The 14,280-nt window shown below is 41.5% G+C and overlaps 1 protein-coding gene across 10 annotated transcripts in view; it reads left to right on the top strand.

The window, feature by feature from the left end:
• Positions 1–13,549, top strand: part of FAM47E (family with sequence similarity 47 member E) — a 30,471-nt gene extending 16,922 nt beyond the window's left edge. Inside the window, exons 6-8 of one of the 10 annotated variants that reach the window (XR_014143176.1) lie at positions 4,332–4,487; positions 7,546–7,651; positions 9,152–9,210. Coding sequence is in view for 9 of the 10 variants with exons in the window: in XM_081812960.1 (XP_081669086.1) it covers positions 4,332–4,487; positions 10,679–10,885 (363 nt within the window). In the remaining variant the exon portion in view is untranslated. The other 9 variants (XM_081812961.1, XM_081812963.1, XM_081812967.1 and 6 more) reach the window with 9 other exon arrangements.
• The last annotated feature ends 731 nt before the right edge of the window (positions 13,550–14,280 follow it).

Raw genomic sequence — 14,280 nt, 5'->3', positions numbered from 1 at the left:
ACCTCCTTTAACCCTGCTTCTAGTAATGATCTGCCGGTGATTAATTCCTTCAGCTTTTGTATGTCTGAAAATATCCTTATTCTGCCTTCATTCTTAAAGCTATTGTTGTGGGTATAGAATTCTAGGCTCACAGTGTTTTGTTTGTTTTCAGTACTTTAAAGATGGTATTCCACTGCCTTCTTGGTTGTATTGTTTCTGATGAGAAATCTTAAGCCTTCCTCATCTGTGTTTTTCTGGATGTGTGTTTTCCCTGGGCTCCTTTAAAGATGTTCTCTTTGTCACTGCTTGTGAGTCCTGTGATTATTATATACACCTTGTGCCTGTGGGTTGCTGAGCCTCTTTGATCCACGGGTTTATAAGTTTTCATCAGATTTGGAAAATTTTGATCATTATTTCTTCAAAAATGTTGTTGTCTCTCCCCCTCCCTGCTCCGAGGACGCCCATTACATGTAATTAGGCTGCATGGGGTTGTCTCACAGCTCACTGCTGCTCTGTTCAGTTTGGGATTGTTTTTTCCTCTCTGTGCTATGATTGCTGTGCTTACGGGTTCTAATCTGTTCTTTATGCAACGTCTAATCAGCCATCGATCCCTCTAGGGTATTTTTCATCAATTATATACATTATAATTTTCATTTCAAAAAGTTTGATTTGAGGGGCCCCTGGGTGGCTCAGTCAGTTAAGCGTCTGCCTTCGGCTCAGGTCATGATCCCAGGGTCCTGGGATCGAGTCCCACATCGGGCTCCCTGCTCTGCGGGAGGCTTGCTTCTGCTTCTCCCTCTCCCTCTGAGTTTTGTTCTGGGATGTAGTTAAACTTACTTGGAAAAGTTTGATCCTTTTGGGTCAGCTCTTAAAATTTGTTACGAAGGACTGAAGGAATGTTCAGTCTATGGCTAATTCTCTACTACTGGAACAAGACCCTTCAGTTTATTGTACCCAGTGTCCTGTGAGTCTTCAGGTTTCTCAGAAGGGAACAGGCACTGTCCCTGGCCTTGTGTACGTGCTGGGCCCTGTTGCTTCTAATGCTTTTGGGTGGTTCTTTCCCTAAACTCAGGCAGTTTCCTCTCATACACGTGCTGAGGGGGACGCAGGCAAACCGCTGGGTGCCCTCTCTATGCACTTCTCTCCTGTTACTTCTTGCTGCCAACTTGCACTGCCTTGGTCTGGTCTCTCAATTCTGTCTCCTCAACTCGGAGAGTCCGCTGGTCTCCTCCTGAGTGTCTCCCTGCTCTGTGGCCTGGAAAGTCTCTCAAGACAGTGAACTGGGGGGTGCCTGGGTGGCTCAGTCATTAAGCGTCTGCCTTCGGCTCAGGTCATGGCCTCAGGATCCTGGGATCAAGCCCCACATCGGGCTTCCTGCTCCGCGGGAAGCCTGCTTCTCCCTCTCCCACTCCCCCTGCTTGTGTTCCCTCTTTCGCCGTGTCTCTCTCTGTCAAATAAATAAATAAATAAAATCTTAAAAAAAAAAAAAAAAGACAGTGAACTGGGGCCGGCGCCTTGGGCAGCTCAGTCGGTTGGGCATCTGGCTTTGGCTCAGGTCATGATCTCGGGGTGCTGGGATCGAGCCCCGTGTCAGGCTCTCTGCTCAGCAGGGAGTCTGTTTCTCCCTCTCACTCTCCCTCTGTGTTCCCTCTCTATGGCTCAAATAAATAAAATCTTTAAAAAATTTTTTTTAATTTAAATAAAAATAAATTTTATTTATTTATTTGAGAGAGACAGAGATAGTGACAGAGAGCACATCCTACTTGTTATTTGATGTCTAGTGTCTTATAAACCATTATATGTGTGTGTATATTTATATTATATTTATATTTATACTTATTTCAACTTTTTGGCTGCTGCATGTGGGATGGTACATCTGATCCCTATTCCAGAAGTGGAAATCCCCATCTTTATTTTTATCCCACATACTCTTGGGCCTGCTACATTGCTCTTTGGTCTTCTTTAAAACTCTGAGCTTTCCCTCAACCTTACCTGTGCTCATAATATTCTCTCTGCCTGAAGTGCCCCTCTTCCCATGTCTACCTTTTCGTATCTTCCTCTAGACCCAGGTCATATGCCAGTTTTTCCATGGAGATTTTTCAGGTCCCTTGGTTGACATTAATTCATTCTTCTAATCTCTCCCAGCAGTCTGTGTCCCTACTGCAGCATATCTCTCTTTGCCCTGTATATTCATTCATCCATTTGTCTATGCAATCCTTCAACAAACATTTCTGATTTTCTACTGCTATGTGCCAAAAAGTGCTGGGAACAAGTGAAGGAGCAGAGACAAAGGCTTGTTTCCTGCACTTAAGGAGCTTACAGCTAGTTGGGTTAACAGGTAAACGATTAACTATAATGAAATGATGTCATGGTTCATAGAGACCTAGGAAGAAGTAATCAATTCCACCAAGCACGGGGTGAGGGTGGGTTCAGTGAAGCCCTCACAGAAGAAATTATGTTTGTACTGAGTCTTGAAAGATTACTAGTCACCATAACATATTTCAGAACTCAGATCTATAGTGTAACAGTTGTATAGATTTCATCCCCTCCTTTTTTTCCCCTTCTCTTTCCTTCCACTCCCCCTGCTTGTGCGCTCATTCTTTCTCTGTCTGACAAATAAATAAGTGAAATCTTTTTTTTAAAGAGTTTATTTATTTGACAGAGAGAGAGAGAGAGAGATACAAGTAAACAGACAGGCAGGCAGGCAGAGGCAGAGGCAGAGGGAGAAGCAGGCTTCCCGCTGAGCAGGGAGCCTGATGTGGGGCTCGATCCCAGGAAGTTGGGGTCATGACCTGAGCCAAAGGCAGATGCTTAACCGACTGAGCCACCCAGGTGTCCCAATAAGTGAAATCTTTTTAAAAAATTAAAAAAAAAAATAAACATCCTACAATGCTTAGGAGATCACCCTCCCTGACCCCCCAACAAAGGATTATCCAGCTCAAAGTATCAATAATGCCAAGTTAAACAATCAATTTTAATTCAACAAATATTATTGAGCACCTATTATGTCCAAAATATTGTTCTAGATGCCAGAGGGTTGTATCCGGGAACAATCTCTGAAGCGTACATTTTAGAGGATGAAAGGAGAGACAAGCAATCGGAAGACTATATAGCATATCAAATGGTGATATGTACTGTTAAGAAAAGTGAGGCAGGGAAGGAAAACAAGGAGTGTTGTGAGGTGGTTACAATTTTTAAACAGTATGCTTGAAATGGAGGGATCAGGATGCTGAATTCAGCTCTGAGAAGGGCTCACTCCCCACCCCCCCACTCTGCTCTGTCCCATCCTCTCTGCTTTAGATAAGGAATATCTGACTTGACTCTAGAATGACCCACACATTCTGCCTTAGGTTTAAATGTGAGTGAGAAGAGAGAGGGGCAGAATCTTTGTGGTTTCATATCTTTGCCTTGCTGAGTGTGTGGGCATTACATCCATGCTATCAGGCTATGATCCAGCAGATCTCTTTACATCCTTCATTCGCTACTGAGGAATGGGAGAAAGAAAGGAATGACATTTATTCTTCCTTCTCTTTCTCTCTTCCAACTGGAGGCAAGAGATGAGTGTTGGATAGCATATTTGTTGTTGTTGCTGTTGCTGGATAGCATTTTGATCGTAAGTAGTGTAGCATTTACAAGGCTGAACACAGTGCTGGGCTCATAGTAAGTCTATAGCTCATTATTTTGGTTGACTGAGTATTGGTGTTTTTTTGAGATTTATTTATTTTAGAGAGAGACAGAGAGATGGGGACCATTGCGAGCAGGGGGAGGGGCAGAGGAAGAGGAAGAGGGAGAGAAGCAGACTCCCCACTGAGCGATGAGCCTGACATGGGGCTCGATCCCAGGACCCTGAGATCATGACCAGAGCTGAAATCAAGAGTCAGATGCTTAACCGACTGAGCCACGCAGGCGCCCCGTTTGGCTCAGTATTGTTTAAGGTCATTATCCTTCAGCGAAATACGTGATTTTTATATGATTTCTAGCTGCTTTACATAACTTTCTCCTTTAATCTTTACTACAACCCTATGGAGTGGATACTATTATCTCCATTTTACAGATGAAGAATTAAATAATTTGCCCGTGGACTCATAGCTACTAAGTAGGGGAGGCTGGTTTTGAATCCATGTTTGCCTAAGTCCAAAGGCCATACTTAACCATCACATTATTTTCTTGTTCATGAACTTTTCAAGGTACCTTTGTAAACCAAAGCATACTGAAACTTCATAAAATATTTTGGCAAGGATCAATCATAAACTAAAAATAAATGCTATTGCTTTCATAAGCTAAATCTTCAACTTATTGAAATGACAAGCATAAAAAACAAATGAAATTGGGAATAATGTTATTTTCTGTAGAATCCTCATAAACCAAAGTGTGTGAAGATGAGGTATGGAGCATGGTATCTGAACACCAAGTTGTGGAAAAAGCAAAGAGCAGATGAACCTTTGGTTGACCCCAAGGTCTCATGTAAAGCTCAAGATGACAATTTTAAAAAGGAGCTGCAGGAACAGGTATGTGTATATGCTGAGATTTGATCATCTGATCTAAAGATTATCACAGCGTACCTGGTACTTCAGATTGAAGCCAGTCTTTGGGTGAAACATAGGCTCCAGAAAGTCTTCCAGCTTGCATGTTGACCTTAGCAATGAGAAAGCCAAGCCATTATATTGTATGTGTATGTGTAATAAGTACACATTGTATGTGTAATAAGTAAGACTTGGAATCTCCTGACTTTGTGGTAGACACACCATCTCTAAAGATGGGACAACCACTCATCGTATTCCTAGCATTCTTGGAACAATTAATTCAATGGATAAATTGGCTGTTCAAAAGGCGGTGTGACCCGGTAGGACCACCTCTGTGCTTAGAATGGATATAACATCATGTGTTCTTTGAGTAACTAAATGTGAAGCTTATTTTTGTCAGCAACGGATGAATGTTAAAGAATTCAGAATTACATTTGGGAAACATCTTTATGCAGTTCAGCAGAGTTGTAGGATCTGTCTGAAAGAAAAGGGGCAAAGGTTGATAAGTGCTGATTGATATCACAAAGCAACAAACACACGTAACAAGGATGTGCTCTAATGTTACTGCAAATAAACTCTGTCTGCCCAACTCTTGTGTACAAGTGCATAACAGAAAGAAGGTACTCATCGTAGTCCTAGAAATTTGGAAATAATGATGCAACACCTGAACAGAACTCTGATAAGAATATTTGTGAACCTCTTCTCTTTTACAACAGGTCCAAAACTTCTCCCAGATAATGATGTGAAAACACTTTGGAAAAAAGTAAAATGCTGTTCAAATTTGCCTACTCAAACATTCAGTAATCACTCATTGATTGCCTCCTTTAGATTGGAAAGCTTAGACGGGAAGGATGGTCATTTTTATCTTTTCTAGTAGTGGGTATGAAATTCTTGTTTTCAGATGTGGGGCATGACAGAAATTTATATGCACAAGATGCTTATATAAGCCTATAAATAATGTAAATAATGTTCAGTAGAATTTCTTGGTGTATGTTTTCTGGAGCAAAATATCTAAGTTTATGTGAATTTCACACATAACATAAAACTATTCCAGTTGTACTTAAAAAAATAACAAAACAAATGAATGAACAATTCTCAATGAATTAAATATTGAAAAACAAAAATGGTTACAAAACTTATTGTTTTAAAGTGTCTTAGAAGTTTTTTTTTTTAAGAAATATATTCTTAAAGACTAATTCTTAAAGGTTTAAGGAATTTTACAAGAATATTCCATTTTGATGGCAAAAGTAAGTAAAGATGTTTGCCAAAATGGTGACAGTAAGCTCATGAAAAATAAGTAATGTTTAGATTTTGGAAATATGGTTATATATTACAGTAAAAGATTATTTACCTGACAGCTTAGAGACAGGGAGGATTCAAAACAATGGGGTTGTTCCATAATGATGTTTATAAATCACACTCTTGTAATTCCTAAAGATTGAATTACCCTGTGCACTTTAGTTGCACTTGACTATGGCATCCCAATTCGTAAGACACAGGAGTGATGGGATGCTGCTAAAGGGCAGTCACTATGATGACATGGCTATCTTGCTGGTAACACATGAGTTTCTCTATTCTTGGTTGTGTTCATTTGGAAGGTGAAATGGTATTTTTTTTTTAAAGCTTTTTTATTTATTTATTTGAGAGAGAGAGAGAGAGAAAAACAGCATGAGAGGGGATAGGGTCAGAGGGAGAAGCAGGCTCCCCGCTGAGCCGGGAGCCCGATGTGGGACCCGATCCCAGGACTCCGGGATCATGACCTGAGCCGAAGGCAGTCGCTTAACCAACTGAGCCACCCAGGCGCCCCATGGAAGGTGAAATGGTATTAAAGAACTGAGTTACAATGACATAAACTTATCTATCCAATTTTAAAATTCAAATAAATGAAAGGTAAAACCAAAAGGATACATAAATACCCCAAAGATGTTGGGACTGGAGCAAATCTTTTCTGATTGTCATGGCCTTTGAAATTAAAATCTATTAAAGAACAAAATTCAACCAAGTAAATTTAAAGGTGTAATTAGCCTTATTCAGTGACTCACGAATCGGGCACCATCCTAATAACTGGAAGTGTGCTCCAAGGAGTTGTATAAAATGGATGGCTTTTATAGGCAGAAATGGAGTGGGTCAAGGAAATTATCGCAAAAGAAAAGATTGTTCCAGGTAAGGTCACCTTTCTTAGGCGGAAGGGCAGGGATATTATGCAGAGTACCTCCCTAGTGCTCATTGGGAAATTCTAGACTGACTGGTTTAAAATCCCACTCGTGGGAGAGGCTGAAACTGCAATTAGATTAGGTATTAAATCTCGGTGGGGCTTAACATAAGTGACTCCATTTTGGACCTGTTGTTTCTTTTTAACACTCCCCCCTCCCCCGTTCCCTTCATGAACCTGTCAGCTGAACTGAGAGGTGTGATCAAAATTGAAGGCATTAGTACTACTCTCAGCTGGCGGTCTGTTCTAACAGCTCTTGTTGATCCCATTTCTTTTGATGAATCGCTGTGGTGTTCACAGGTCGTGACTTCAGGCTCATAGTCTTTTAGCCAGCCATTCTCTTCGTCTCTTTTTTGATGTTCCAGTCTTAGGGAGATCATTTGCTTGGTGATAAGCAGCTACAAACATGCATTTCAAGCTTTTGAGAGAACGGAACACACCAGGGAGATTATGACGATAACCATAAGCAGGATCATTCCCAGTGTTTGGAGTGCACTTTGGAGCCATGGTTCCCAAGACCAAACCAATTAAAGAATGACCCAGTCCTAAGAGTCACCCTTTTAAGCCAAGTGGCTTGCTCAGTGATGTAATGTAACTGAGTTTCAGCTTCCCCAGAAGTGTTAATCCAGGTGCATGCAGCATGTGGTGCTGGCCATACCACAGACAGCTCTTTGCCCAGCTAAAAGATCATCCTGTTGTCAAGGACCACTTTGGCCAGAAAGTCTAAGGATCTTTGCTGGGCAGCTAGGGTCTTAGCAATGGAATCTGCAATGTCTCCAAGAGTTAAGAAGTTTCTGATCATAGCCTCATTTGTATTTACTCCTACACCAGAGGTCAGCCAGGTTTTTAGTGCATATGGGAAGAGAACCGTCTAGCCTGAAATAAAAAGTCATCCTAAGTGCCTGACAAAGATGGGTCCTGCTGGTGAGATCTCTTGGTGAGTGGGGGCAGATCTGATCTTGATATAATCATGGGCATGTGGGGGTGCAAATATACAAAGGTTCACATGAGTAAATGTGTCTGCTTGGGTACCTGCTTCTAAGCAGGGGTTCAACTGTAGTTTGTGGTGATGTGGGAATATAAGAGAAATTGGTCACAGGGAGGACCAGGGGGTCTCTTGCATCATGATGAATCCAGTAATCTGCAAGTTTGCCTCCCTTAGCAATGGACTGGGAGATACAGATGATGGAATTATCTTTCCTGGCCAATGTTAGACTAATGAAAAGAGAAGAAGGGGTTTCATGTTTAGTCAAAGTATGAGGTATTAATCAGAGTCTTGGGTAGAAGCAGTCTACTTTGGTGCCAGATAACTTCTCTTCCTCACCTATGTGATTCAGAGTTCTCCAGCATCTGTACAGGACCAGATGCCAAGTGGAGCCTTCTTTACCTGTGGGCTGTGTATCCAGGGCTCAATACCCTCTAGTTCTGTAGCAGTGTCAGTGTTCAGAAGTACCACTGTCAGGAGTGGTCAGCCCTTCCAATGGGGCTCAAGGGCTGTCTTTCTTTGATGATGCTTCTGGAATACCCAATCATCAGACTCTAGACTGTGGCCTTGAATTGGGATCAGATTAAATCTTCTTTAATCTGTTGATGATACGCTTGAGCATCAGACAGTAAAGAGGTACAGTAGCTGGTCATACTAGCATGAGACAAGGGATCAGCAGAAGGTTGTATTAGACATTGGTCTGACGGCGACTATCTCCTGGGGACTGAGTTTATGTTTCCCAAAGAAGGTGCTGCAAACAGGGAGAGCAAAAGTAATACCTTAAGCCAGGGGAGTCCCATGATTTCAGCAAGTTCAGAAATGTTAAGTTTGAGGATCCCATTAGTTCTCTAAACCTCACCTGGTGATTCCGGGTGATAAAGACAATGATAATTCCAAAACGTTTGCAAGGTTTTCATTAAGCCTCCTGTGATTTTCCAAGTAAAGTGGGTGCCTTGATGGCTGGAGATTGTGGAAGGTATCCCCCAAGTGGGAAACACATTCTCTGACAGTTTCTTTGCCATCGTGAGGACATCAGCCTTGTAGCAGGGGAAGGCTTGCACGCATCCAGAAAGCACACACAAGTAACAGAACAGATTGATAACCCGAGCTAAGGGGCAGTTGAATGAAGTCCAGCTGCAGGTGTCCCGAGGGTCCAGAGGGAGGAGGTTTGAGGCCTTTGGAAACAAAAATAGTTTCTCTAGGATTATGAACCTGGCCCGTCAGACATTGCTGCAGACTGTTTTTGCAGTTTTATAGAAGTTTCCCCACCAATGTCAGTTCATAATCTGAGTTCATCTTAAAAGCCCTGCAGTGGGTTCGGTAATGCAAAAACCAAAGAGTGGGGTTTATCAGGGAGCCAGGAAGAACCAAGCAGCTGTCTTGAGTTTCCCATAGCCCCAGTTGTTCGTTTCATATACAACCCCTGTTTACTCATCTTACTTTCTGATTCAGGTGCAGACTGTTGCCATGTTACAAGGATACCAGGATGGCCAAAATCTGGCGAGGAGGGGTCATTTTTTTGCAGAAGCAGAATGGGTTTCATCCACGTGCCACAGCAAAATAAAGAAAGGCTTGTTGTAGGCAAGGTCACCTTCCTTAGAGGGAAAGGCTGTGGTTTTTAGCAGAGCACCTCAGCTAGTGCTCATCAGGAAACTCCACATGGACTGGTTTAAAATCCCACTCCTGGGACAGGCTGAACCGACAGTTAGGTTAGGTATTAAATCTTCGTTGGGCTTAACAGAATTGACTCCATTTCGGGCCTGCTGTTCCTTTTTAACAGATCTCACAATTATGGATATATTGTCAAGTGAAAAAAACACTCCTGTTTCTCGCTCTATTAGTCTCAATTCTGGTCACCAAATGTGTGAGGATTTTTTCCCCCACACCAAGCAATTGTCTGATTCTCCAGACACCAGCTGGGTGTCCTACTACAATTTAACTCAAGTCTGCCACTATCTACCTGGAGTTGGCATCAGACCTGACAGGGTAAGGGCTCGGTCTCACAACCCTGCCCCCACTTCCGATGCCGATCACAAATCAGGTTCTCACCTGTGCTTCTGACCAGGAGGTCCCCACACCTCCTCCTCGGGTTCTGTCATCTGCATGAAGAACTCAGGAAAACAGCTTACTTACTAGATTATGGGTTTATTATAAAAGGAGAGAACTCAGGAATAGCCAGATGCACAGAGCAAGGTATGTGAAAAAGGGTGCAGAGCTTCTGTGCCCTCGCTGAGCACACCACCTTCCCAAAACCTCCACATATTCACCAACCTGGGAGCTCTCTGAACTCTGTCCTTTTGGGCTTTTATGGCAGCTTTAATACGTAGGCACGGGTTGATTACATCATTGGTCATCTGCGATTAATTCAGCCAGAGATTGCAGGATGGAGCCGAAAGCCGAAAACCCTCTCTTCACGTGGTTGTTTCCTCTGGCAACCAGACCCCATCCTGTGGCTCTAAAAGGGCTTTCCAAAAATCACCTTGTTAACATAATCTCTGTTGTGCTTAAAAGGGGCTAGTTATGAATAACAAAAAATTCTCCTTTTGCCTTTGTGGCTCTTATCACTTAGGAAATTGCAATGGTTTTAGGAGCTCTGTGTCAGGAATGGGAAGAAGACCAAATATATATGTCTTAATAAAAATCACAGTATCATACTTGTTAATCTCAAATAGGTTAGATTCCAGACATCTGGGCTTAATAATTGTCTAATTGCTAAAAAGTGTTGCTTCTCCTTAATACAAGGATTAAAAAAAGGGTTGGGAAAGGAGAGAAAGTTGGACATCTTTTGAAAGCCTTTATACTCATCAACTCGTGAACGTTATCTACACATAAAGTCCCAGATGAGAAGGAAGTGATTTAAAATGAGGTACTTTATAAAGAACCGACTGCTTTTATTAGGACAAGTATGGAATCAAACTTCTAACAGCTGACTGGGTTTTTTTTGTCTTTGTTTTTGTTTTAATGTGGATCCTCTTTTAGGAGGAGTTACTTGCAGACCTTCATGGAACCATTGCCTTTAAGGATTTCATTCTAAGCAGAGGCTATAGGATGCCAAGTGTGAGTAAAGGGTCCTTTCAGAAAGACTGGCTGAGGGGCTCACAGGTGTTGATGAGACAGGGCCCTAACAAAAGCAAAATACAGTTGACTCTTGGACACCACAGGCTTAAACTGTGCAGGTCCACTTAAATGTGAAAAAAAAATTTTTTTTTGGATAAATACAGTACAATACTAAAAATGTATTTTCTCTTATGACTTTCTTAATAACATTTTTCTCTAGCTTACATTAATGTAAGAAGATGGTATATAACATATATAACATACAAAATACATGTTAATCAACTGTTTATGTTATCAGTAAGGCTTCTCGTCAACAGTATAGATTATTAGTAAAGTTTTTGGGAAGTCAAACTTATACATGGATTTTCAGTTGAGTGGGGTGGGGGGGGCTGGTGCCCCTAACCCCCGTAGTATATTGTTCAAGGGTCAACTGTACTTCTCATACCAGGACTCAGACCCCTGGAAGAAAGGGCATGCTTTTCCCCAGACAAAGGCCCAGAGATGGGATTTGGCTTTTGCTTTTTTTATTCTGCCTCTTTGGTTTCTGCTCTCAGAGGTGCTGTCTTCCTATTCACTTACCTGCCTTGAGTTTGGCCTTAATGGGACCAAAGTGAAAGGGGTCTATGTGCAGGGCATGTACCTTGCAAACTCTGTCACTCGAACACTCTGAAGTCTCTAGAAAGTCTTTGAGTGTCTTTTACTTCCACATCTAAGGACAAAGAGCTATGGCTTGGGTCAGGACAAAATGGAATTGAGATTCGCAATAGTGTTGTCCTATGGGGTAAGCCTTGTGTGGAAACAGAACAGGGCAAAATTTCACTTCCCAGGGGCCCACCAGTATCTTCTGTGTTTTCCCCACTTTTTCTTACCTCCCATGTAGTTTCCCCTCTCTTAACTTGTAAAGCTAGCCCCAGCTGCTTCCCACATGGAGCGGCCATGCTTGGAAGGCCACGTGCCACATGGGTGGGGTGGGAGGTTGGCAGAGCAGACCATTTTTAGCAGGAGGGCCTCAGAGCCTAGAGTTCTGTGCCCAGACCAGCCCTGTCACCGCAGCAAGAAACCAGCTAGCCAGGCTGCCAAAGTTGTAGCTATTAAGTCATGCATTTATCCAGTGTCCTCTGTGTGCACATCCCATGTGTCTTTAGGAAGCCGTGCAGCCAACATGAAGTTCAGGAAATGCAATACTGGATTTCTTCTTTTCCATGAATGGCAGAGGGAGAGGAAGAGAATCCCAAGCAGACCCCCACTGACACGGGGCTCCATCTCACGACCCCGAATTCATGACCTGAGCTGAAAATGAGTTGGATATTCACTGACTGAGCCACCCAGGCACCCCTATGTTTATTATATTTTATCTAATTACCTAATTGCACATATTATATATTTTATAACATATGTAAATATACTTGAGCATAAATATAATTATATGATACATGTGTATATATATAAGTGTATATATATATTCCTCTTGCCAAGGACCATATATATAGGAGATATATATATATATCTCCTTGTTTGCTGTTATAATAATTCAGTTCTGTCTTAACATTTTTTTAGTGGCAGAACACTTTTTTTTTAATTTTTTTTTAAAGATTTTATTTATTTATTTGACAGAGAGAGACACAGTGAGAGAGGGAACACAAGCAGGGGGAGTGGGAGAGGGAGAAGCAGGCTTCCCGCCGAGCAGGGAGCCCGACGCGGGGCTCGATCCCAGGACGCTGGGATCATGACCTGAGCTGAAGGCAGACGCTTAACGACTGAGCCACCCAGGCGCCCCTAGTGGCAGAACACTTTTTAAAAAAATTTTGATTTGTCCCTTGTTGGTTTAATCCATTTTGTTGATGAACATTTAGTTCAATTTTGGGCAAAAAGAAGCACGCCTGACACACCGGCTGTACTCTTTTGGCTGCATTACCCAGAGAGAGATCATGCCCCTGACTACAGCTGAGTCCTCTGAGAACACCTGTCATTCAAAACCCTGGAATATATTTTCTTCCTTTATTCTTACATCCTATATCCTCTATTTTATCAATAAAATTTCAACTGACAGAGAGGAGGGAATGTATTTAGTATATATATTATATGTTTTCAATGTCATTATTTAAATATATATACGTATATGTGTGTATATATACACACACACACATATATATAAACATTCATTCTCTTTTTATTCACATGAGGTCTGTGTGCACTATACATACACATTCATATATGTTACATGAGCACAGGTACTTTATACACATTCCAGTATCTGCTGCTGGATTATCTACTCTGTTCATTACCCTCAGCTTCATTCTGTCTGCTACACAGATGGGTCCCAGGTTTTTAATAGAAGGGATGAGCAGCATGAGGCTTTGCTGAGCTGAGCTGGGCTGGACTTGGGCACAGAACAAATGGGAATTAGATTTAGGTATTTCTGATGCTGTACAAATAGCTTCCAAAGTCTCACATTTATCATGGCCAATTGTCAACACGGGATTTTGAGTACTAGAAGGATATATGTCAGAGTGTGAAATTGTGAATTTGCGTATGGTAGTGATTGTGGGCAGGACTGTACAATATTTGTTTGCCAATCTAATGAAGGTTTACTTTTTTTTTTTAAAGTTCCTTGAGAAGATGTATATCAGGAAGGAACATAAATGTGAGTGTAATAAGACTTCTGTAAAATAACTCAAGCATAGAAGAATCTTGGAAAGATGATAGACCAATTGTATTTACTACATACTTGGCTATTTCTCTGTCTCATTTTAAACCTTAAATAAAATTTATGAGTGTCCCATGGATATACAACTTTGACTTGGCAACATCCATAAAGTTCATACTTAATACTTAAAAACATTTCACAACTGGGGCGCCTGGGTGGCTCAGTTGGTTAAGTGACTGCCTTCGGCTCAGGTCATGATCCCAGGGTCCTGGGATCGAGCCCCACATCGGGCTCCCTGCTCTGAGGGAAGCCTGCTTCTCCCTCTCCCACTCCCCCTGCTTGTGTTCCCGCTCTCGCTGTCTCTGTCTCTGTCAAATAAATAAATAAAATCTTTAAAAAAAAAACATTTCACAATGGCTGTCTGCTTCTGTTAATCAATATCTTACATATCCTATCAGTGGTGAGATTAATAGTCACACATAGTCTTCTCACACTTTTGTAGCATTGTCAATATTACATAGTTATATCAACTATTTGTAAAAAATAAATAAAACCATAAATAAAAGCAGAATTACTCTGGGGCACCTGACTGACTCTATCGGTGGAGCATGGGACTCTTGATCTCAGAGTTGCATGTTCGAGCCCCACGTTGGGTATAGAGATTACTTAAAAATAAAATCTTAAAAAAAAAAAAGGCAGAATTACCCTATTGCACTTTCCCATAGTATTATTTTCCCTGGTCTTGAGTGAACACCACCTTTATTCTTTCTTTCATATATTATTTTCTTTAATTTTGAATAAAGCTTACTCAAGTTTTTTCCCTTTTTAGGCATGTTAGTCTTGATAATAAATGTGTACCTAAAGATAAGGTCATAAG

This window comes from Leptonychotes weddellii, chromosome 2 (assembly GCF_054177405.1).
Source record: "Leptonychotes weddellii isolate Sample4059 chromosome 2, ASM5417740v2, whole genome shotgun sequence".
Lineage (NCBI taxonomy): Eukaryota > Metazoa > Chordata > Mammalia > Carnivora > Phocidae > Leptonychotes > Leptonychotes weddellii.
The sequence above is the reverse complement of the archived record's forward strand: the minus strand, read 5'-3'. Positions and strand labels throughout refer to the sequence as shown.